The 22,634-nt window shown below is 49.3% G+C and overlaps 2 protein-coding genes across 59 annotated transcripts in view; one reads left to right on the top strand and one right to left on the bottom strand.

The window, feature by feature from the left end:
- MAPT (microtubule associated protein tau) overlaps positions 1-1,535 on the top strand; it is a 119,441-nt gene extending 117,906 nt beyond the window's left edge. For all 47 annotated transcript variants that reach the window (XM_086357179.1, XM_086357199.1, XM_086357190.1 and 44 more), the window contains one exon: positions 1,061-1,535. In XM_086357179.1, the coding sequence (XP_086213305.1) occupies positions 1,061-1,276 (216 nt within the window). In that variant the 3' untranslated portion in view covers positions 1,277-1,535. The remainder of the gene's footprint in view (positions 1-1,060) is intronic.
- Positions 1,536-6,622: 5,087 nt separating this feature from the next.
- Positions 6,623-22,634, bottom strand: part of KANSL1 (KAT8 regulatory NSL complex subunit 1) — a 177,732-nt gene continuing 161,720 nt past the window's right edge. For 8 of the 12 annotated variants that reach the window (XM_086357142.1, XM_086357146.1, XM_086357145.1 and 5 more), the window contains 8 exons: positions 15,587-15,769; positions 14,966-15,154; positions 14,482-14,630; positions 10,656-10,777; positions 10,015-10,072; positions 9,677-9,789; positions 8,706-8,958; positions 6,623-8,428 (listed from right to left, as the gene is read on the bottom strand). In XM_086357142.1, the coding sequence (XP_086213268.1) occupies positions 8,201-8,428; positions 8,706-8,958; positions 9,677-9,789; positions 10,015-10,072; positions 10,656-10,777; positions 14,482-14,630; positions 14,966-15,154; positions 15,587-15,769 (1,295 nt within the window). In that variant the 3' untranslated portion in view covers positions 6,623-8,200. The remainder of the gene's footprint in view (positions 8,429-8,705; positions 8,959-9,676; positions 9,790-10,014; positions 10,073-10,655; positions 10,778-14,481; positions 14,631-14,965; positions 15,155-15,586; positions 15,770-22,634) is intronic. The other 4 variants (XM_086357149.1, XM_086357152.1, XM_086357150.1 and 1 more) reach the window with 1 other exon arrangement.

Below are 22,634 nucleotides of genomic sequence, written 5' to 3'. Positions count from 1 at the left end.
ATCATGAGTAGTGCTGCTGTGAACACAGGCCTGCTGGGTCATATGGCGACTCTTATCTGTAGACTTTTTGTTGATGGCCACTGTAACTGGAGTGAGGTAAAACTGCGTGTGGTTTTTGACTTGCATTTCTCTAATAATTAGCGATGTTGAGCACCTTTTCACATGCTTTTTGGCCATCCTTGTCTTCTTTAGGGAAATGTCTTTTTAGATCATCTGTCTAATTTTTGACTGAGTTATTTGCTTTTTTGATACTGAGTTGTATGAGCTGTGAGTATATTTCAGAACAATGCACTGCTTTGATCAGGGCTCCGTTGCATCGTGCTTTCTGGTACACCTGCAGCGCTGCCCACAGCAGCTGCCACCTCGAGGGTCCTCATCAGTCACTGGCAAAGGGGAGGAGTGTGTCCGGCTCAAAGCTGGCTGGCTGGGGACCTGGGTCCTCCCCGTGTCTCCTCCAGCCTCTCTTTCCACACTTTGATCTGCAGTCTGGCAAAGTGCACATGCACAGTGACTGACAATCCCACTTCCAGGAGACACGGTGCATATGTGAAATGATGTGAGTACAAGGGTATTCAACACTTTCCACACAGCATTGTCTGTGAGAGCAAAAGATTGGAACAACCTAAATATCTACCCACAGGGGAGTAGATACATTTTGGTACATCTGCTGTGATGGGAAAGCAAGCAGCCTCAACAAGCAGTGAGGGAGCTGTGTAGGGACAATGCAAGGTATTAAACCTAAACACCAGAGTGCGAAGCATGTGGATACTGTTGCCATATGTATGCATATATGTACACGTATATGTATTTTTTTCTCTACTCACACATATAGGTTTGCATGTGTGGGCTATTCCTAGAAGGGTACACAAAAAAACCCACAATGGTCACTGCTTCTGGAGAGGGGGCCTGGGGGGCTGGCTGGCAGGTGACTAGGATGCTGCAGCTTAGCTGTTGGGAAGCCATGAAGCCGTCATGGCCACCATGGCTCCCTCCCTCCCAAGGCCAGCGGGCGTCACCCGACCCAGCTCTCCTCCTTAGCCTGCCCGCTCTTCTCTTACAGATCGAAACCCACAAGCTGACCTTCCGCGAGAACGCCAAAGCCAAGACCGACCACGGGGCGGAGATCGTGTACAAGTCACCGGTGGTGTCGGGGGACACTTCCCCCCGGCACCTCAGCAACGTGTCCTCCACCGGCAGCATCGACATGGTGGACTCGCCGCAGCTCGCCACCCTCGCTGACGAGGTGTCCGCCTCCCTGGCCAAGCAGGGTTTGTGATCAGGCCCCGGGGCGGTCAATAATCGTGGAGAGAAGAGAGTGAGAGTGTGGGAAAAAAAAGAATAATGCTCTGGCCCTTCGCCCTCTGCCCTCCCCCAGCTGCTCCTCACAGATCGGTTCCTCGGTTAATCACTAACCTGCTTGTCGCTCAGCTCTGGCTCGGGGCTTCCAAATCAGTGACCGGAACAGAGCCAAGTTCAGCTTCCCAAATTGATGGGTGGGCCAGTCCTAATAAAGTATTTTTAAAAACACTCCAAAAGAGGGCCCCACCCAGAATTTCCTTGGGCAGTTACTTTGATTCTTTTTTTTTCCCCCTCTGAGTGGAAGAGAGAGAAGGGAGGCTCTGAAAGCTGCTTCCGGGGGCTCTCCAGGCCTGGGGGCGGGGGTGCCCCATTCTGGGGGTGTCCCCGAGGCAGCAGTGGCAACAAGGGACTTGAAACTCGGCACATGGGTGGAGCCACAGGCGCACGGGGCCGCCTTTGGAGCCGGACGGGGTGGGCGGGGCGGGGCAGGGGGCGGGGCGGGAAGCGGAGGGGCCTGTGCGGGGCGGGGACGCTGGGGCCTGCCTGGAGGGCAGCGGGCTGGGCACAGCCTCCACCACCCGCCGCAGCCTCGGGCCAAGCGGCGTCCCGTTCTTGGCGGCTCGGGGTCGGCGGAGGCCTACCCTCTGCGGGGAGAAGGGACGGGGCAGGAGAAGGAAGGTGATGGGAAGGACGTCGTGTGGGTAACCTCCTTGGAAAAGACCACCGAGCGCTGGCCTCTTCCTTGCTTCTCGCAGGGTGGGTGGGGGGTCCTGAGCTGAGGGGCTTCGCTCCGCCCCCTAGAAACCCCGTTTTATTGAGTTCTGAAGGTGGGAACTACAGCCGCGTTTTTGGCCACCTCACAGATCTGGGACTTAGGGCTAACCAGTTCTCTTTGTAAGGACTTGTGCCTCTTGGGAGCACCTGCCTGTTCCCAAGCCTGGGCCTCCGGTCCTAAACCTCTCCTCCTTCCCACGGCCATGCAGCCCTGCGTCTGCCCCCACCACGCCTGTGTGTCTGCCGTGCGGAGCCTGGTCACTGCCTGTCCCCTCACTACGTCATGCTGTCCCGAGTTCCCCGCCTCGCCACCCACCCCTTCTCGGTAATGGACATTGTTCCGATGGGGCGACACCTGCTCTATACCAAGGGGGAAGTCAAGGAGGGCGAGGTCCAGACACCGGGACCTCCATCTCTCTGAGTTATAGGCATCCAGCTGTGTCCCTCACAATGGCCCCCACCACCGTACTCAGTTCCCTGCCCCCACCGCCATCAGAGTCGCAAGCCAGGGTGGGGTTCGCAGTGACCCTGGATGTTCATGCCTTGTCTGGGCCCAGTCCCCGTCCAGTGCTGAGCTGGCAGCAGGCTGGCCGTCCCGGATGCCAGAGATGGCACTGGGGCAGGCGGGCAAGACCACGCCCGCGTTGTCCCCCACTTCTGCCCCAGCTTGTGACTGCCAGCCTCTTGGAGCCCAGGCGTTGCTCGATCCCAAGTCTGTGTCATCGGCCCTCGGAACTGGTTCTTCCCCCCGACCCAGCAGGAAGCAGGGTGGTCTGTCGTGGAGCAGCTGAACATATACATAGATGTCGCCCTCCCCTCCCCTCCCCGTCCACACCCTGTCGCCTTGTAGTCTGATTTGTCTGTTTATGCTTGGATTCACCAGAGTGACTATGATAGTGAAAAGAAAAAAAAAAAAGGACGCATGTATCTTGAAATGCTTGTAAAGAGGTTTCTAACCCGCCCTCGCGGGAGTCCCAGGTGTCTCTCACCCCACAGCGGGGACTTGGATCCAGAAGGCCCATGTGGCTCTCCCAGTTGATGAAAGATTTCCATCAGCATCGGGGACCCCACAGAGACCAGATCCTGACACTGGGGAACTCGGCTGTGAACACCTGAAGCCCGGGAGAGGACAGCAGCTCCGGTACCCCCTCCCTGACCCGGGGCTCCCTTCTGTCAGGCAGAGGGCATGTGTCTTGTGGTGAAGATGGTCCAGGAGAAGCCCCATAGCAGCCCCAAGAGAGGGTCAGACAGCTCCCCACATCACGAATGCCCACTGGGGCAAGGTCTGCAGCCCATCCCTCAGCTCCAAGCTCTCCCTCAGGAAGGATGGTCCAGCCACCCACCCACGGCCCGTACAGCCACAGCAGGGCCTGGAACGAACGATTGGCCCCAGGGGCCCCAGCTTCCTGACGCGGTGACAAGTCAGAAGACACTTGCCAACCCTCTTCTGCCACGGGGACAAGGGAAGCCGCCTTTGTCAAAATCTGCTGTTTAAAGAAACTCTCTGCCTCAGTCGAGGTCTGCCACTTGTGGTGTGGGGACGGTCAAAGGCAACCCTGTGGGGCTGGGGGGTGTCGGAGTCCAGGGCCGGCTGCTCCATTTGCAATCAGAGTGCTCCACGCTAGAGATCACGTGGGCCCCAAACGTCCCCCCGCGAGGCTCGGTCCTCCGAGTCCCAGCTGGTCTTGGAAGGGTTCTGAGGAAGGAGGAGGAAACATGGTGTCAAGATGTGAGATGTGGCCCCTCCTTACTGCCACCGATTTTGGCTGCATTCCTTGCACCCCTCCTTGCAGTCTCGTGTCTGGCTTTCCAAGTACTTCCTTCCCAGAGGGCTCTGGAATCGCCTGTGTTGGGATCAGCCTGAAGATGGTGGTTTAGGTGATCAGGTCAGTTGCTGGCAGGGAGTCTGCAAAGGGATGTTGGCTTGTAAGCTTAAATGAGGACAATCCCCCCAGAGCTGGCACACCCCCACCCGTTTCCTCCAGAATCGGTGTCCCTCATCCACCTGGTCCCCTCAAGCTCTCCACTCACTTTATCAATAATTCCATTTAAATTGACTTCAGTGGTGAGACCGTATCCTGTTTGCGATTGCTTGTTGTGTTCAAGGGGGGAGGGGGGAGGAACCTGTAAGATAGTTAAACCACTGGGCAAAGGGGTGCAGTAGTCCGAAGCCTAGTAACTCTTTTCTTCGTGATTTCAACCGTGGGTGCCAGAAGTCCCTTGGGATTTCGCCTTTCCACTGACAGGTGCCGCAGGCTGCCAGCTAGTTCTCCTTCCCGGCCAGGTGGTGAGGTTTGTGGAGGAATCGAGATACGGTTGCTCTGTCCTGCTGCCCTTTTGCAGGGTCCTGAGATCACAATCCTGCCTCCCAAAGCCGCTTTGAGGCATCCTTTCCTCAAAGTTTTTGGTACCTCCGTGTCACCATTCCCACCAGCTCCAGACACACAGCCTGTACTTCTAACAGTTGCTAAGATCTCGTCACCCTTTGATCTCTGTCCTCCGAGGACAGCAGAAAGAGGCAGGGATGAAGGCAGAGGTGGAGGTCATCGGCTTGTCCTCTCTACAGAAGTGTGGCTTCAAGAAACTTCTGGTTTCAGTTTTGAAAAGGGTTTACCCTGGGCACCAACACTGTCTCACCTCCTACCAGACTGAGCCCCGTGAATTTGCAGTGTGGGGCAGGACAATTTCTGGCACTTGCAAGTCCCATGATTTCTTTGTTAATTTTGAGGGTGGGGGGAGGGACATGAGACCATCTTAGCTTAGCTTCCTGTCTGTGAATGTCCATATCGTGTATTGTGTGTTTTAACAAATGATTTACACTGACTGTTGCTGTAAAAGTGAATTTGGAAAATAAAGTTATTACTCTGATTAAATAAGGCCTTTGTGTATGGATTTAAAGGACCAGAAAATGATGTTACAATTTCTAAGTCCCTTCCCAGCCTTTGGGAACTTAGCTCAGGAAATGACAATACTGTTGAAACCTGGATGTGAGGATTTACCAGCTGGCTCTGGGGCCCTGAAGGTGAAAGGACTCTCAGACTTGTTCATTTCCAGTTGATTTTCTCATTCTGGTGCTGGCAAACCATCCTGGTCCAACTCAAAAGGCAATAAATACCCTTGTGGCTCAGTTCTCAAGGCTCAGCCTGTAAAAGACCCAAACCACTGTATTCAGACCTGAGACGGCAGGGGTAGCTCTGCGAGATCTCTTGATCCCTGGAAATGAGCGGAGAGGCCTGGGGCTGAAGCAGGACACTGACTGGGCCAGTCAGTGGAATGAGGGGCTCTGGTTCCTTCCGGGATCAGAGCTGCTCTCCTCTGAGCCTCATCTCAGGTGGAGAGTGCTAGATCTCAATTAGGGATCCCAAGGAGCCCCTGGTGAGACTACAGACAAAAAGAAAAGCAGAGCAGAACCCATCGTGTTAATTATTGTTCCTTAGTGATTATGTCAAGGTCATAATGTTCAGGCCTTTGATTTTTTCACACAGTTTCAAAAGAAATTATCACTTTTCTCAGCTTTTCCTGACATGCTTTAGCCACTGCAGACAGAAGCTTAAGTACAGCAGATCTTAACCGCCAACTACAGAAGCAGCAACAGGGCAGCCAAAGAGAAATGTTACTTCAGAGCTGGGGTAAAAAAAAGACAAAAAAACACATATATATATAAAAAACACTCAGGCAGCTTCACTGGCTGTGTCCACCTGATTGCTGTGAAAAGGCAAAAAGGAAGCAGCGAGAGAACCAGGCCCGCCCACTTACTCATCTTCTACAAAGAAAATTGAAACTTTTCTTCTTTCCGGAGAAGAAAGCTGCTGAGAACCAGCTCAGGCTCTGTGCAAAGTATATTAAATCCTCAGTGATCTCAACCCCAGAGGTCCAAAGTGAGATGTGAAATCTCCACTAGAGAGCAATTTTTCTTCTTCATAATTTTATTATTTTTGGCTGTGCTGGGTCTTCATTGTGCATAGGCTCACTGCAGCGGCTTCTCTTGCTGCAGAGCACTGGCTCCAGGGTGCTGCTCAGGCTTCAGCAGTTGTGGTGCACGGGCTTAGTTGCCACTTGGCATGTGGGATCTTCCCAGATCAAGAATGAACCCATTTCTCCTGCATCGGCAGGTGGATTCTTTGTCACTGATCCACCTGGGAATCCTAGAGAGCAATTTAGAGTAGATTAAAAAAATAAAAAAGCCACACTGCCAGCTGGCCTCACTAGAGGTAGACCATTAAAGCCTGAGTATAGAAACGAAGAGCCTGCGCACCACAATGGAGACCCAGCACAGCCAAAAAAAAAAAAAAAGAACTTAAAAAAAAAAAAAGCAATGGGTCAACTACTTACATCCAACAAACACCACCTTTCCTCCTGACATCTCTTACCCCCCACACCCACGAAAACCCACATCCCCTCTCTGGTGATCGTCAGAGGAGCCCGCCTGAGCCCAGAAGATGGCATGGAGCCTTCCCAAGGTTCGGCGCCAGTCAGAGCACCTCCCCCAGCAGGGCAGGTCCTTACCACCACCACTACCACGTCCAGTAACAAGAAAGGCCTGGCATGATACGTTCTGTAACTTTTTTTTATTATTTTTTTCAATTTTTCCTTCCTTTTTTTTTTTTTTTAAGCACTAGTCTGTGCTTTGCGAACAGAATCAAGACATTAACAAAGATCAGCTTCTCTGAAGAAAAGCATTTCTATAGAACAAAGACAGCTACATGTTTCGCTGCCAATACACAGCTCAAAGCAGGAAAAGAAAATATTTACAAAATACAAGTTTTTTTTTTTCCATTTTTGATTTTTTTTTTTTTTTTTTTTTACAATGCTAAAAGGGTTATTCAGAATTTTCAACCTTATAAATAGAAGAAGCACTTTATGCATAGGGATATGGTGCATTATTGTTTTTTTAAAGAAACAATGACAAACCCTTTAACTTGCAAACAGAATCAAAAAAAAAAATCACTAATGTTGAAAATTGTGAAAAAACCCCAACATTAAGCAGTTTGTCTACTATTTTTATACGATTACAAAATGGCGCAAAAAAAAAAAAAAAAAAAAAAAGTCCTTATTGCCCCCCTTTTGGTGATGTGATCATAGATGAGACAGGCACACGGTTAACCCAGGGGGTGACGGGGAGTGACGGGAACCACAGCAAGGACCAGACAGTGTTCCACAGGCAAAGGAGCTCGAGAGAGGAGGGGCGGACAGACACCAACAAGGAACTGGACTGGCGGAGGAGGGGGATACGACCAAATGACTCCGAATGACCCCATCAGTGAAAACGATTACAGAGGGGCAATGGCTGCTCATTTCCCAGCCTCCCTAGAGTCAGAGGAGCGGGAAGACCCTACACCTTCACAGACCAGGGTAAGTGGGAAAAACATTCCAAGGGGAAGGACCACATGTGTGGGTGTGCGTCTGGTGTGGGGGAGCAGATGAGGGGATCGGGAAGGATAGGGACCCGAGCAGCTGCAGCCAGGTTACTGCAGTTAAGGAGTCAAGACAGGGATGACTGAACGCAGAGGAAACCCTGGTCGTCTCCAAGATCTGGGAGACAAGGGGAAGCCATTCTGTCAGCTGAGGGCTGAGTGGGAACAGCTGGCAGGGCCAGTCAAGAGGCTCTGGTTGGGGTGCTCCAGCACAGTCGACGAAGGGGACCCAGCTGGGGGGGCCACAGCTAAGCCAAGCCACAGAGGGGCGGGCCAGCGAGAGCCCAGAGCACACTGCTCTCCCCAACCCTCACCTCAGGGGGCGACACTGAGCTGGAGAGTCCTTCCCCTCTGCCCACCTGGCTGTCCCACCCTGCCCACTGGGGCGAAGGAGAGGGGTGACCATCCGACATGGCTAAGTCCAGTGATTCAACAGTGCAGAGGAGGTGCCAGGCTCAGGCCAGCAGGCTCTTATCCTGAACTTCTGTTTGCCAACTGGAGGAAGTGCTCAGGCGTGTGACAAGAAAACATGGAAACCAAAACAGAACAAAAATCAAAAGAAGAAAGAAAAATACCAAAGTAGAATCTAAATTCCTTAAATTCACTAAAAACTGTGAAAATTTTCGGCATATGATGTTTGAATATCAAACACAGAGATTTCTGAAGCTTTAATGCCAATAGTCAGTGAGTCTGCTTAGGTTCTCATATCCCACTCATCTGTGAGTTGGACGCTGAGCTGTGACTGTGGCCGTCAGATGCCGACTCTTGAGGGGAACGACAGGAGGCGAGGTGGGCGCCACCTCTGTCTCCCGGCCAGTCTTGCTGCCCGAGGTGCGCCGAGTGCAGCGGGACGCCCGTTCCTGTGCATCCAGTTGGTCCTCACTCTCCGCCTGGGGGCTGTACGCCAGGGGGAAGGTCCGCCGCTCCCACGGCTGGACGGACTGTGGGCAGACAAGACGCCATGGTGAGGCCCGGCCCCAGGTCTGTGAGCTCTGGGGCAGGTTTAGGGACGATTCTGAGAGAGGGCACCCTTATAACAAGGGCCAGTGTTCTATGGCACCTTCAGAAGGTCAACGTCAAGTAGAGTCCCTTGTCCCCTTCAAACTGGGGATTGGGGGGGGGGTGGTCCATAAAATGAAGGTCCATCTTGAGCAGGTACTGTCCCCCCAACTGCCCCATCTGCCACCCCCAATACCATAGAAAGGTGTTGCTGCTCACCTGCTCGTCCAGCCCCAGCTCTGGTGTGGAACAGCGCGTGTCTTCGCTGGCCAGGTGTCGGAGGGTGTCCCGAGCCACGGGAGTGAGGGGGGCCGAGTGCAGCTCTGGGCTAATAGGGCTCCTGGGGGACTGCCCATGGGAGAACTCCGACAAGGAGTGACTGCTGCTGACGTCCGGGGAGGCGGGCTGGGGGGTGGAGGGGTTGGCACTTCCCAGTTGGGGTGTTGTCCGTCCATCTGATGACCGGTAAGACCTGCACCCCAAGAAGAACAATCTGAGTGCCTGGTGACAGGGAGTTTCTTGTATATTCGTTTTGGGGGTTGGGGAGGTGGCAGGCTTTTGTCATGCCAAAAAAAGCCAAAAAAGGTGGCATGTCATGTCATGCATGACAAAAGCCTCCTGACCAGCAGAGCTGAGGCAGACGGACACCAGCAGTTCGCGCCTTGGAACCACAAACCCTCGCTTCCCCCGTCACTACACACAGGGGCAGGCACATGCTATGGGCAAAAAGCAAAAAAGAGCCCAGACCCTTCTGCTTGAGAGCCCTGAGGGCTGCTCACTGTAATACTAAAGGAGAGGGCAGGACAGTTCTCCAGAGTCAAGCGGGACCACAGAGCTGTGCACACTCCACCGTCCACAGAAGGTGAGCTGGTCCGGAGGCCTCCAAAGCTCCTCCGACCGTATCACCACACCCCTGATCGGCCTCCAACTTCCCAGATGGCCTACTCCTGGAGTTGGGAGACCACCAGAGTTTGGCATAACTGGACAGTAACCACTCAGCGAGGACCCAGCCTTTGACTACTTATACCCGCACTGGTCCCAACAAACATCAAGGAACTTGTGCATTCTCCACCACTGCCAGTGAGGAATACAAAGAGCAACTAAGTGACAACCCACGGACACAGCTTGGGCCCGAGCTCCCCGCCGACCCTCCCTCCACAGGCCCTGGGGACCTGCGCCTGCCCCATCACCTGCTGCCTCGCCGCTGAGGTGGCACACTCGTGGTCCACAGCCACCGAGCCCTCTCCATCTCCTCACATTTGGCGTGCAGAGCGGCGAAGGCTGCGTCAGACAGGTCCTCGATCTGCAAAAGAGCACCTTTGTGGACCCCCCTTTCTGCCAGGAAGTCATGTTTAAGTGGGGGTAGATCAGTTCTAGAAGCAGCACACCGCTGCCTCCCACCCCGCCCCCGTATACTAGGCTCTTCCTGGTAAGGACAAGAATACAAGGAAGCCTGCACTGGACACCCACAGGTCTTGAAGTATCTGCAGTGTGTGCGCTCTTCTAAGAGGACCAAACATGCCATTACCTCCTCGTTCTCCTCGTCAGGACTCCCCTTCAGAGACCGAAGATCAACCTCCCGCCAGCTGCAAGACGAAGAAGGCAGAATTGTGAGAATGCAGGCAGTCAGGCCAGAAAAGCACATGCGCGAGGGAACGCGTGCTCACCACCTGCTCTCACTGGGCCTTCTCAGCCCTGGGGGACTCTTTCCATCAGAGGCCTCACACTCGATGCCCACAAGGGCCAGAACAGGGAAAGTGGGCTGAGGGCGGGAGCAGAGCTGGGGGACCGACAAACTCAAGCAGAAGAACCTGTTTCAAGGGGACCAACGCTACTCAGCACCAACTGGTTGCTATCACATGGGGATGCATAGACAGGGTTGCCCAAATTTTTGACTTGTCAACAAACACTAGAAATAAAAATTCCTATGTGAAATCTTGCTTTGACACTGACAACATATTTAGTATTTTAAAACACATCTGTATGCATCAAACAGCCAGTTTGTGGCCTGTGGTCTGGCTGGCACACATATAATGAAGAAAATTATATATAGAAATAATTTCACTCTGATCCCTTCTCTTAATGATAAAAGCCAAGGCTAGGCCCCACAACCCAGTGACTAGGGGACAGGGAGACCAAAGAGCAGAGCCGATCGTGCAGGGCTTCTACCTGGGGGTAAGGATTTCCTTGTACTGGAGCTTCTCTACACGGGTGGTTGCAGCGACAGACATTGGGATGACAATGTTGTTAATATCGAAGGAGCTCTCTCCCCTTCTCCTCCTTACTGGCTGCTGTAAGACAAAGGCAAGTTTAAAAGGGAGGAACAATTCTACACATATCAAATCCTAAACCTGAGATTTAAAACAGGATCACTAATAACCAGGCATCTGGGTCCCTGGAGAGGGCCCAAGGAGGGATGACAGCAACTGCCTGCACTGTGGGGATGGTCTCCCACCAGCAATGTGCTTAGGAGAAATACCAGGTGGGGCCTGAGGAGGACCTTCCCTTCACAAGTCTCACTGGCCACCCTCTTTATTCATGTGCTCACGTGAAGAGAGACCTCTACTCAGTTTCACAGAGGTATCCTGGCACCTTGAGACAACTGCCACAGTTTATAGACTCCTCCATACATCTTTAACAACACCCCCCCCAAAACCTCCTGTTTCCCCCCGTTTATCTCTATGACACAGACCAACAGTGGAAAAAGCAATGCTTAAGCCTAGAGGTAACTCTCTGGACTAAAAACATGAATTCTTCCATCCTGAAAGATGCCCCATGGGAGGCTGAGCTCAGTGGATCTGCTAACTTTGGTTGCCATGAAAGCACTTCCTTCTCGCAGATCTGAACTCTTCAGCTAAATCTGTGCCCACCATCTGCTGAACCCTTATGTGATTTCCCCTTTCTGGCTATTATTCTTAGGGAAAAAGCTAAGAGCGTTCTAGGTATATCAATGGAGAGGAGTGGAGGGAAATGGATGAAGAGGCCTTGGCTGTAGAGCTCACACTCCTGAAGAAAGAAGATTCGTTCCTACAGAAAGTTAAGATCAAACTCCTGGAAAAGAACACTTAGTAAGGATCCAGTATTAGGGAGCAGGGGCGGGGCCTTCTGCAGCAGCTGGGAGACCAGAGGGGCAATCGAGCAGGGAGCCAAGGGGCATGGTTTCTTAGATGGAGGCGCAAGTCCGAGAGCTGCCTGTGCCCAGATAGCAAACACCCTGCCCTGAAACAGAGACTGGCAACTGAGCTGTGAGGACAGAGGCAAACAGTGGATGACAAACACGCTGCCATGGTGACAATACACCTGCCACCACCTTAGAGGCTGCGTCCAGACCCAAACCACCAGCGCGGCCAGCCCAGACCCAAAGCACCAGCGCGGCCAGCCCAGGCCCAAAGCACCAGTGCGGCCAGCCCAGGGGGAGGGGTCAGTGAGGGGCGTCCAGACCCAAAGCACCAGCGCGGCCAGCCCAGGCCCAAAGCACCAGCGCGGCCAGCCCAGACTCAAAGCACCAGTGCGGCCAGCCCTGACCCAGACCACCAGCACGGCCAGCCCAGAGGGAAGGGGTCAGGGAGGGGGGTGGGGCGAGAGCCTGTTTCCCTCCATTTCCTGTTCCTGGAATGGGGTCCATGACCGATCCATCTGATCATTTCAAGAGCTTCTCAGAGAACGCTGAAAGGCAGTATTTTCCGGGCCAGGATCTTAGCAGCTGTCACCTATGATTTCAGGTTATCACAGTGTCTTTTTCACCTCAGTTTCCTCTGCTATCAATGAGAAAAGACTGTCACTGACTTCACTAATTCAGGGTAACTGGCTGACCAGAACAGTTGAAGAGACTTGCAAGCCCTGCCTGGCTGAGGTTCAGTGGACTCACCCCCACAGGCCTCTGCCACATGTCTGCTGAACTCACACACCCCGTTGCAGGAAGTGTACCCGAAGGAACCTCAATAGACAGCTTTCCCTGGATCGCGGTCAAGAACAAGTGTGAAACTGCTGGCAGAAGCGGGTGTGTATTTCCCCTGAACCTCCCTGGGCCTGCTGTCAGCACCTTCAAGGCAGGGAGACAGGAGCGGGCTGTGGGGTTCAACAGCCCAACCCCCACCCCACATGTAGACGCCCCAATTCCAGAAGACACTCACTTGGTCTAACCTAACGTTGTTCTCCTGTTTAGGACCAGAGGTGGAGGGCAGGTGATGAGAATGAGAAGTGGTTCCCAAACCTGGCTGCCAGAAGGTGAGGTGCAAGATGATATTTAAAAGAGAAAAAATAGGTTCAGGGCCCCATCTCTTCTAACTATCAAATCAGCATATCCAGGGAGTCCAAGAAGAAGAAAAAAAGACTACGGAGGTGACTCTGCTGCACCCGTCGGCTCATGTGGCTTTCTGCGGCCAGCATGAACACACAGCCCATCCCCCTCCTCCCCACTCCTCGCCAGTGTCCTGTAGCTTCTCACCTTAACTATCTGGCCTATCACTCTTCCTGCTATTCAATAAATCCAGATTCTTTGAAAAAAAAATTGGCAACGAGAACCTCAAGGGTCACCACAGTGGTATGTACAAAACTGATGCTCATTAGATAGTAAGTAAAAATTTCAAGTGATTCAGGCCTAAGTTCACATTTTCCAGGCATGAGAAAGCGGCATGTGAAAAAACACTGAAGTTTCACCAAGTCCTGGATCTGAGAAAAGACTTCTATCAGAATTAGTCTCTGTAAAATCCTTTGTTTTTCTGAGATCCCTGCTAATGGCTTACCACAGAGACTACACTGCTATGGAGATAAAACCTGTGGGTGTGGGAGTGGACGAAGCGGGGAGGAACAAGGTCATCTGGGAAAGACTGATTTTTAAGAGCAAAGACAGAACGACATGAATTCCCACCTGATCGCAGAGCCTAGTGAGCACATTTTGCAGGCTTTGAAGTTTCTCGATGTAAGCTCTGAAGGGGCACCAGAGCCCCTGCCTAAGTCACCTTCGCTATGCCCCGACCCAGGTTCACCCTGTGCTGCAAGACCCAAGAGAGCTGGCTCTGTGGCCAGACCGCCTGGGTTGGAATCCCAGCTCTAACCCTGACAGGTCTCCTCACCTCATGCTATTCACTTAACCTTAGAAAACCTCAGTTTTCCTACACCCCCTGCACCTTAAAGGGTGTTGCAGGTCGAATGAGGTAACACCTATGTACCCAGCACGGACACAGTCAACATTTACAGCAGCAGCATTCTATTATTACTACCTCCATTATTACTAAGATGATTACTATATAAAGGACCCTTTTGCTGGGCACAAAGCTGCTACAGGTATATGTGTTCAAGGAGGCACATTCTGAGGAATGAAAACATCAGAGAGTGTTAACGTGACTGTGTGTTTGGAATGGTTGTGTAAACTGCTTTCAGGGTGGAGAGTGGTACTACGAAAGCTGATCAGGGGTCAGAGCGCCTGCCGTAGTGAGCGCGCATGTCAGTCCTGCCCGCGTAGCCTGCTGCATCTGTAATTCTGCTCTGCACACCTAAAAACAGGCTCCACATCAACCTTCCCTTCCAAGCACCCAGTGCTCATTCCTAGCACTCCAGCTCCACTCCCCAGGAGATTAAAAACAAGGAAATCAAACGTCTCTAAGGCCCACAAACACGTCTTTTGCATCCCTCCTCTCATGTTTATTCCTCAGGCCAAAGGAGTTAAGAGTCATGGTACTGTGGAGTTCTGTATGAAACTTAGTCCCATGTATCTTGAACAGTCACAGATCACCCTAGAGTTTGTCTCCGCCTCAAGCTTTCTATGGCTGGCCCAGCTCAGATCCATCTCTACTAAGAACCACTCAAGGAAAACAACGTAATGGAGGATTAAATAGCACCACTTTGACTTAAAAAAGACACACAAGTCAGGATGAGCTAAGTCCTTGTAACTGCCCTGGCCCTCACGACCCTCTTTCCACACTGTCCTCCAGACCCACTGGAGGGAGCTGTCACTGCAGAGGGAGTGTCCGGCCCACTCCACGCGGGTACTTACAGTCGTGCTGGCTGTGACCTGTGGGCTAGAGCTGGTGGGTGCAGAGGTGTCTGAGGAGGCGGAGAGCTGTCGCACCAAGGGACTGTGTGGTGGGTGGTGGGTGGCCGCCAAGTAGCTCGAACCGCTCATGTCCGTGTGATGCTTCAACACTGCAGAGGTCAACAGAAAAGAGGAATACATGGCTACCTCAACCTGCTCTACTTCCAGCACAAGTTAGGAAGGCCCGCAATACTCAGTAAAGGCAAAAATGCTTTCTAAGCCTAAAGGATAAAAAGATGAAGCAAACTGGCTGATGGGAGGCAGGGGGTGGCAGAGGTTGCTACAGCAGTTAAAGAGTGATCTACACTTAGAAGCGGTCGGACCCCTCTACTCTACCTTCCTAGCAAGTGAAGGACACAGCTAGGGGCAGTTATAGGAAGGCCCGCTGCCCCAGAAAGCCCTGCGCAGGTGCAAATGCAGGCGGAGGTGCCGGGCCTGGCCCTACCTTCGCTTCTCTCAGATGAATGGTCTCGCAATCTCATTTTGCTGTGGTTTGGGTCGTGCACGGGTGGCGGCGGACTGAGCAAGCGCTCTGCTTTTGGCGCTGTCACTCGTTCCACCATAGGCACAGCCCCCACATCGTCTAAGTGCTGCCTGTGGGTCCTGTCAGGCCGGGCTTGGTGATGGGACAGCTCTGAAGAGGGGAACAGAAAAAGAGCTGTGAAGTATCTTCTCTCAACCTTTTCTTATTTGAGTTCCAAGCTCGAGTTCTCTCTAGGTCCATGACAGATACCCAGGGCAGCAGGACAGGCCAGGGAGCCCACCGGGCTCTCAACTGGAGAAAAATGTGACACCAGACTACAAAAGACAGCCGGCCCACAGATGCACCCAATGCTATGCCCCACTTGGCTGTTCACTGAGCCCCAGAACACCTGACGTCTGGAACAGCTTTCATGGTCCATCCCAGAGCATCCAAAATGAGCAGAAAAAGAAGACTGTGGGCTGAACTTGCATCTGTCAACTGTCTCTCCCAACCCCATCACACTGCCATGGCCATACCAGTAACCTGAGAACATCAGAGGAATAGAAAAGTAATTGGAGGACGCTATGGACCCCTGAAACTTACTGGCTGTTGTTAGGAAGGAGTTGACCAACTTGTGCCTGTCTTTACGAGTTGGATCTGGCAGACTGCCTGGCATGGGTGCTCTGTGCTTAAGTGAAAACTTTTTTGGAGGTTTGATTTTGTCAAAAGGCTTGTTCTGCCATTGAGATTTCAGCATGCTCTGGAAGTGCAGGCCTGTGGGAACATCTGCAAGAAACACAAAACGCCACCATCAGTCCAGACCCCTGGGCTCCGGCTCTCCAGGGAGCGAGACCCACCTGACACCCTTCTCTTATGTGCCCAGTGGTGGGATGACTTCAAGGAACAAGCACTGTCGAGGGGAAGATCTGTTTATTGGAACATCACCGAAGGTCACTCTTCTACTCACAGGGAGGTCACTGCCGCCTTTTATTTTCAAGTTCCAAACAAAACCAAGATCTATGATGGTCTTTTCTTTGTTCTTGTGTTCCGCTAAATCTGTTAAACTCTATTGGTTTGAAAGACTGATAAACATCCTGTTCTTATTCTTCTAGAAACTGAAACATTTCAAGGTATTTCTTTCAACATAAAGTTAATCAGGACATATATTCCTTCAACAACTATTTATTGTCTGCTGCTTTATCAGGCACTTGATTGGGCACTGCCTCTTTCCCTAGTAAGAACTAGATCATTTCGCCCTCCTTCCTCCAGACCTCCACCCCCTTCCCTATCTGGGGATTATCTAGGTTTTTAAGTGATGAGCTAATATTGAAATATTACAAATTAAATCTTTTAGACTTAACTATAACTTCTACCTTTTGGGGGGAGTTCACTACTCTTTCTTGCATCTTTCCATTTTGTTAGTTTCCTTTTTTTATTTTCCTAAGAATGTGGACTTGAGTTTGAGTCATTTCTTTAGAAAGAGCATTTCAAGATTAAAACCAGTTTTCTCTCAGATCCTTAAAGCTATTACTACAGTGTCACCAATATGATGGAATTTGACTCAATCATTTGTAGGTTCTTTTAAACTTTTGGTGGGAAAAAAAAAGCTTGTTGTAGTATTGTATCGACTCAGCCAATTTGGGGCAAACTCCAATACCAAATCTTTCAATCTGCGAACGTGGTATTTCTCTCCATTTTCTTTTATTTCCTCTCATCAGCGTTGGCTGGTTTTCATTGTACAGTTCTTATACACATTTTGTTAAATTGATTGACTACTTCATATTTTTGATGACTTACAAATGATAATGTCATCATTATCACTTTTTAAAAGTTGTTTATAATTGCTTACTACTAGTATGTAGGAATACAGTAATTTTTAATATAGTGGCCTGTATCCTGTGATCTTCTTAAATCTATCATTAAGTTTTGTTAGCTGTTGTGGAATCCTTAGAACTTTCTACAACACAAGTACGTCATTTACAAAATGCTGCTTTACTTTCTTTCCAACCTGTTTGCCTTTATTTCTACATCTTGCCCTATTACTCTGTCTAGAACCTCTAGTGGCAATCTGAACTTTACATTTTCCTTTTCTAGTCTCATTCTGAAACTTCACCACCAGGGATACAGGTGGGTCTTTCTTCAGGGTTCTGAAAAATTTCTCCTTTTACATCTGAAGATCAGCACATCTCACTTTAGCTCTCAGTTCCTCCTGGGAATCAATCATTAACCACCTGAGATATACTCAGAAGTCCCAGTCCCTGAGTCCATACTCGGCACTGCAGCACAGAATGAAACATTGCTGCACTATGGAAAAGGGTTAAAATCTAGCCTAGCTGTATTTCAGAACAAGTCCAGATCTATCACCCAAATGCCCAGGTCCCATTCCTGGTTTTCTGTCCTTTTTCAGTGTGGGCAAAGAACCGTCCCCCTACCGGCTGCTACCTGACAAGAGTTTACTCAAAAGCATAGGCTTTGGGCTCCTTTTTCCTAGTTTTTTTCTCTATAGTTATCTTGCCTTCCATCTTTCAAAAATCACTACAACCTCTGGAATGCCTTCTTTTTCTAGAACTACTTAATATTTATTATATTTAATGTACTTGGAGGACTTCCCTGCTGGCTCAGATGGTAAAGCGTCTGCCTAAAACGCCAGAGACCCGAGTTTGTTCCCTGGGTCGGGAAGATGCTCTGGAGAAGGAAAGGGCAATGCACTCCAGTACTCTTGCCTGGAAAATCCCATGGATGGAGGAGTGTGGTAGGCTACAGTCCATGGGGTCACAAAGAGTCGGACATGACTGAGCGATTTCACTTCACTTCAAACATTAATGGGGTTCTGGCTCCCAGGGAGAGTAGAGGCTGTGCTCAATCTGAACTAGGAGTGGGGCGGGGGGCAAAGAAGAGGGGGGTGAGTGAACATTAAAAAACCCATTATATTGTGGCTGGTGCTGTGTATTACTTCACCTTCATAACAATTCCATGATGCATTACTATGCTCCTTTTAATGACAGAAAACAGATTTAGAAAGGTGAGTTAACTTGTCAAGGTTACACAGTTTAGTAACTAACACTGTGCAAGCTCAGCTGTGTCTGACTCTTTGAGACCCCACTGACTTCAGCCTGTCAGGCTCCTCTCAGCTCATGGCATTTTCTAGGCAAGAATACTGGACTGGGTTGCCATTTCCTCCTTTAGGGATCAGAAAGGAACAAGCAACATTCAAACTCAAGTCTGTAAAATCCTAAAACTCATACTCTTAGCCACTACACCATGAAATTATTCTTTGGCCCAAAGAATTAATGCTTAAGTGTGTTAGCTGCTCAGTCACGTGCAACTCTTTGTGATCCCATAGACTACAGCCCGCCAGGCTCCTCTGTCCATGGCACTCTCCAGGGGACCTTCCCAACCCAGGGATCAAACCTGGATCTCTTGCACTGCAGGCAAATTCTTTACCATCTGAGACACCAGGAAAACCCAGAGAATGGAGCAGTTTAATTCTGAGGTGGAATCTGATAGTTCTCAAATTATTCCCAAGGAAGTGGAGAGTATACAATATTTTTCAAAAGAGTTCTGCAGTGTAGCAAAACTTAACTCTTTCCTATAGCACAGACTATGTATTTCATGACTCTTCAAAGAATAAGACACATCTCTGGGAACAGTGCTCTTGTGAATTTTTTTCCATAATCATTCTTTCTTTTACACATTTAAAAACAAATTCACCTATCATAACCCTTAAAATAAATGATCAATCAGCTTTCAGCCAGGCCAAGGATATCAGAGCTCACTGTACTCCTAGCCCTTAGAGCCCGCCCAAGCCCCTTAATAAAATGGCTCGATTATCCCACACCCCAAAGGTCAAATGTTTAAAAAAAAAAAAAAATTTTTTTTTTAAATCTCCCACATAAGAATTGAGTTTAGAAGTATTAATCAAATTGAATTAAATTTAGGGGAATTTTAATTAATTAAAACTTCTTTGCTCAGAGTGGTTGGGGAAAAGGGTGTACTGGAAATAAAGCACTGTCTACAGAAATTCTGAAAGCTGGGCTGAGTTCAAAGGTATAAAGAAGGCTCAAGAAGTGGGGGAACACCTCTTCTATATCCCAGGACATCCCCTGCATCAGCAAAAGAGTTACTCTCACTTGGCAAAGGCTGGTTTTTCTTATTTATTTGGTCTTTTTGGGGGCTGTACCACATGGCATGTGGGATCTTCTCCAACCAGGGATCGAACCCATGCCCCCTGCATTGGGAGTGTGCAGTCTTAACCACTGGACCATGAGGGAAGTCTGCATAGGCTGTTTAATGCGACCACAAAAGCATAGTGATTTTATTCCTCCCACTCTTTTATAGTGCAAATAAGCAGTCCTGGACACAGGGCCTGGTTCCATCACTGAGTAGGAGGATAGAACAAGAACAAATCACTTGGCTGGGCCTCAGCATCTTCATCTGTAAAATGAGGCAGCAAGATCTGATCAGGGCTGGAGATACCCCAGCACACATGCTCTAACTCTCTCACCTCTTCTGTCTGCTGCAGGCACAGGCTCCTGGCAGTACTCGCTGTTGTACCCCAAGACCTTAGACCTGTCTCAAATAATTAGTTAATTAATCTAATTATAAATCAACCTCACTAAGCACAAGAGAGAAAAAAATGTATGTTATTGCTAGACTAGATGACTACTGTGCCTCTCAACTCTAACACGTTTAATTAATGACTTTTCAACTAAAACTCCACTCCTAACCCTTACCCCACCCCTATTTTAAATGCTCAGAAGTAAAAACTGGCACAAGTGTAAACCATTACCTTGTGCTCTGGAGTTGGGTATTAAGCAGAATCAAGAGCAACTTCCCCTATAAAACCCACTGAATAAGCTGTTAGGGATAACTGTTTATGGGACTCAGGCTACTATACATTGCTAGAAGTTTGCTGTGTTTTAGCAGCTTTCATATAAAAGTGAAGAGAGACTCAGTTAAATTCCCCAAAATCAGTGAACAAAAATGATCTCTTAGGAACTGCTAGTCTGAGTTCCTGCTCTGAGTAATAACACCTGGGATCCACACAGAGCTACAATTCTGAAAATAGACACAGAGGACCTGAAAGTAAGCAAAGAAAGAGTTCACACCTGCATAGGCAATGGCCATTAAAGTGGTATTAACCAGGCAGGAGGGTACAGATCCTTAACCAGGTCAATGACAAGAAACATTACCTTAGTTTGCCATTTCCTCAAACAAAAAGACGACTTTAGCTTCAGGCCCGCCAGAGTCTGACATTCCATGATCCACCATTTTCTCAAGCACACTTTCTCATGGTGTTCAGTCACGCTCACTTCCTCCTCCTGCTGGTAAGCTGCAATAGCCTCATGGATACAGCTAGTTGTCTTAGCAAGCTCTCTCAAAAGAGCAGAGCTCTTCGAGGCCAGCAGGTGGTGCTCTTATTAAGCACAAACCTAAGTCAACATGCTTTTCCCCAAGGTTGCCGCTGCTGCTAAGTCGTTTCAGTTGTGTCCGACTCTGTGCGACCCCATAGACGGCAGCCCACCGGGCTCCGCCGTCCCTGGGATTCTCCAGGCAAGAACACTGGAGTGGGTCGCCATTTCCTTCTCCAATGCATGAAAGTGAAAAGTGAAAGTGAAGTCGCTCAGTTGTGTCCGACTCTTTGTGACCCCATGACTGCAGCCTACCAGGCTCCTCCGTCCATGGGATTTTCCAGGCAAGAGTACTGGAGTGGGTTGCCATTATACATCCTCTATTTCAAGCTAAGCTTTAGCTGGCTTGATTACATGAGGTAATAAGGAAACAAGCTCCTGTTTCTGGAATACTGAAGGGTTGAATGAGTGAAGTCGCTCAGTCATGTCCGACTCTTTGCGACCCTATGGACAGCAGCCCACCAGGCTCCTCCGTCCACAGGATTTTCTAGTCAAGAGTACTGGAGTGGGTTGCCATTTCCTTCTCCAGGGGATCTTCCCGACCCAGGGATCTAACCCAGGTCTCCAACATGGCAGGCAGACACTTTACCTCTGAGCCACCAGAGGACTAAAGGGTTATCACACCCTAATGTCTCCACCTTCCAGCCAGGGAGCAGTTCCTAAAATGAATGGGAGTGGCTAAGGTGTGGTAAGGTGGGAGATGAACTCTAGGATTAAGAGCTACAATTGGTTCCCATCCCAACAAGTACACAAACTGGCTAGGGAAACATCAGTAAAACTACAGAAAATGAAAAGTTGGATGTCCTGCCATCTTTAAATGTATTCTAGAGAAGAACGGGGTGGCCTGGAGGTCAGCTTTGACCCACACAGTATGCTGGTTGCTAGTCTTCACTGTTACTATTATACACAAAAAGATCTGGGGAATCTCAATATTTCAGGAGACACTATTCACATCTTCATGGCCCTGGCAATCTTCCAGTTTACAAATGTGGCATTCTGTATTCTGAGTGTGGCAGTTGTCTGAATCAAGTAAAAAATCCCAATAGTCACGATATTAGACACAGTAATTAGGTCCCTGGGTTGAGTCACAGAAAGTCTACTGTATTCATAGGCAGATATGTTAATGCTCAACTTGAGAAAGTAAAAAATATATATACTATTCTTTACTTTCTCATAAAGAGAATTTAATGACCATCTCTCTTGTCCAAACTCCAATGTCATAATTAGGATATGTGTGTGTGTTTGTGTGTGTGACTGACACAAGGGAGAGAGTGGGGAAAGGCAAGAGTGGAAAAAGGGTGTAGGTGGGGAGAGAAGACAAGAGACAGGAAAAGACCACAGGGACTACAGAATGATGGAACAGGAGATGGCAGGCAGGTGTCTTGGGCATATTTAGGTGATGGGAGAGAATTCACAACTATACAAGGTAATACTGTTGGCAAAGCATGATCAACATATTTATCAGCTGATACTGATTCAACAGGCAAAAGATCTTATCAGAATCTTAATATAACTATATAGATTTCAGGCTTCTTTATTCAAATACGAGACCATGCAACTCAACACTGTAATCTTAAGAGAATAACTCAACAAATGTTCTGGAGTCGTCTTGGTGTCTCTGCCTGAAGCTGCAGCCTGGAAATGGGCAGAAATCTGACTTCTCTTAATAACCTGGCTGGGGAGAAGCATGAATTATACTGAAAAGAAGGACAGGAATCAGATTACTTGGGTTTAAATTTTGGAGACTGCTACATCAGCTATGTAGCCTGAGATAAACCACAACCTCTCTAAGCCTATTTCTTGATATGTAAAACTGAAGTAACTTTACAAGATTACTGAGAAAACCAAATGAGACAAGAAATAAGAGAAGTGCATATAAACTATAAATGCTATACAAATATTATCTTAAGTTACATGAGCCATAATCCAAATGGCAGGAGAGGGTAAAAGTCAATGACTCTGGAATCTGAAGCATAGAGGAAAATGTTTCGTGTTTTCCAGTCATTATATTCTAAAGTGTATTTACTGCTCCATCACTCCTGATCTAAACCCTTGCCTAGTTTACTGTTCATATGTTTCAAGTATTCTAAATATTTCCACTCTTAGGAGAAGTCACATGGCAGCAAGACTATTACACCATGCCCTTTCTTACAGTTGGAGGGAGTTTTAATAATAAGGCTTGGGGAAGCTAACAGATTTAGATGACCAAGAAAGAATCCAATCATTTGAAGAACAGATAA

This window comes from Bos grunniens, chromosome 19, assembly GCF_055505025.1.
Source record: "Bos grunniens cultivar Pamir isolate PY7600 chromosome 19, Bosgru_T2T1.0, whole genome shotgun sequence".
NCBI classification, from domain to species: Eukaryota; Metazoa; Chordata; class Mammalia; order Artiodactyla; family Bovidae; genus Bos; species Bos grunniens.
Note: the sequence above shows the minus strand (reverse complement) of the source record. Positions and strands in the feature narration are given on the sequence as shown.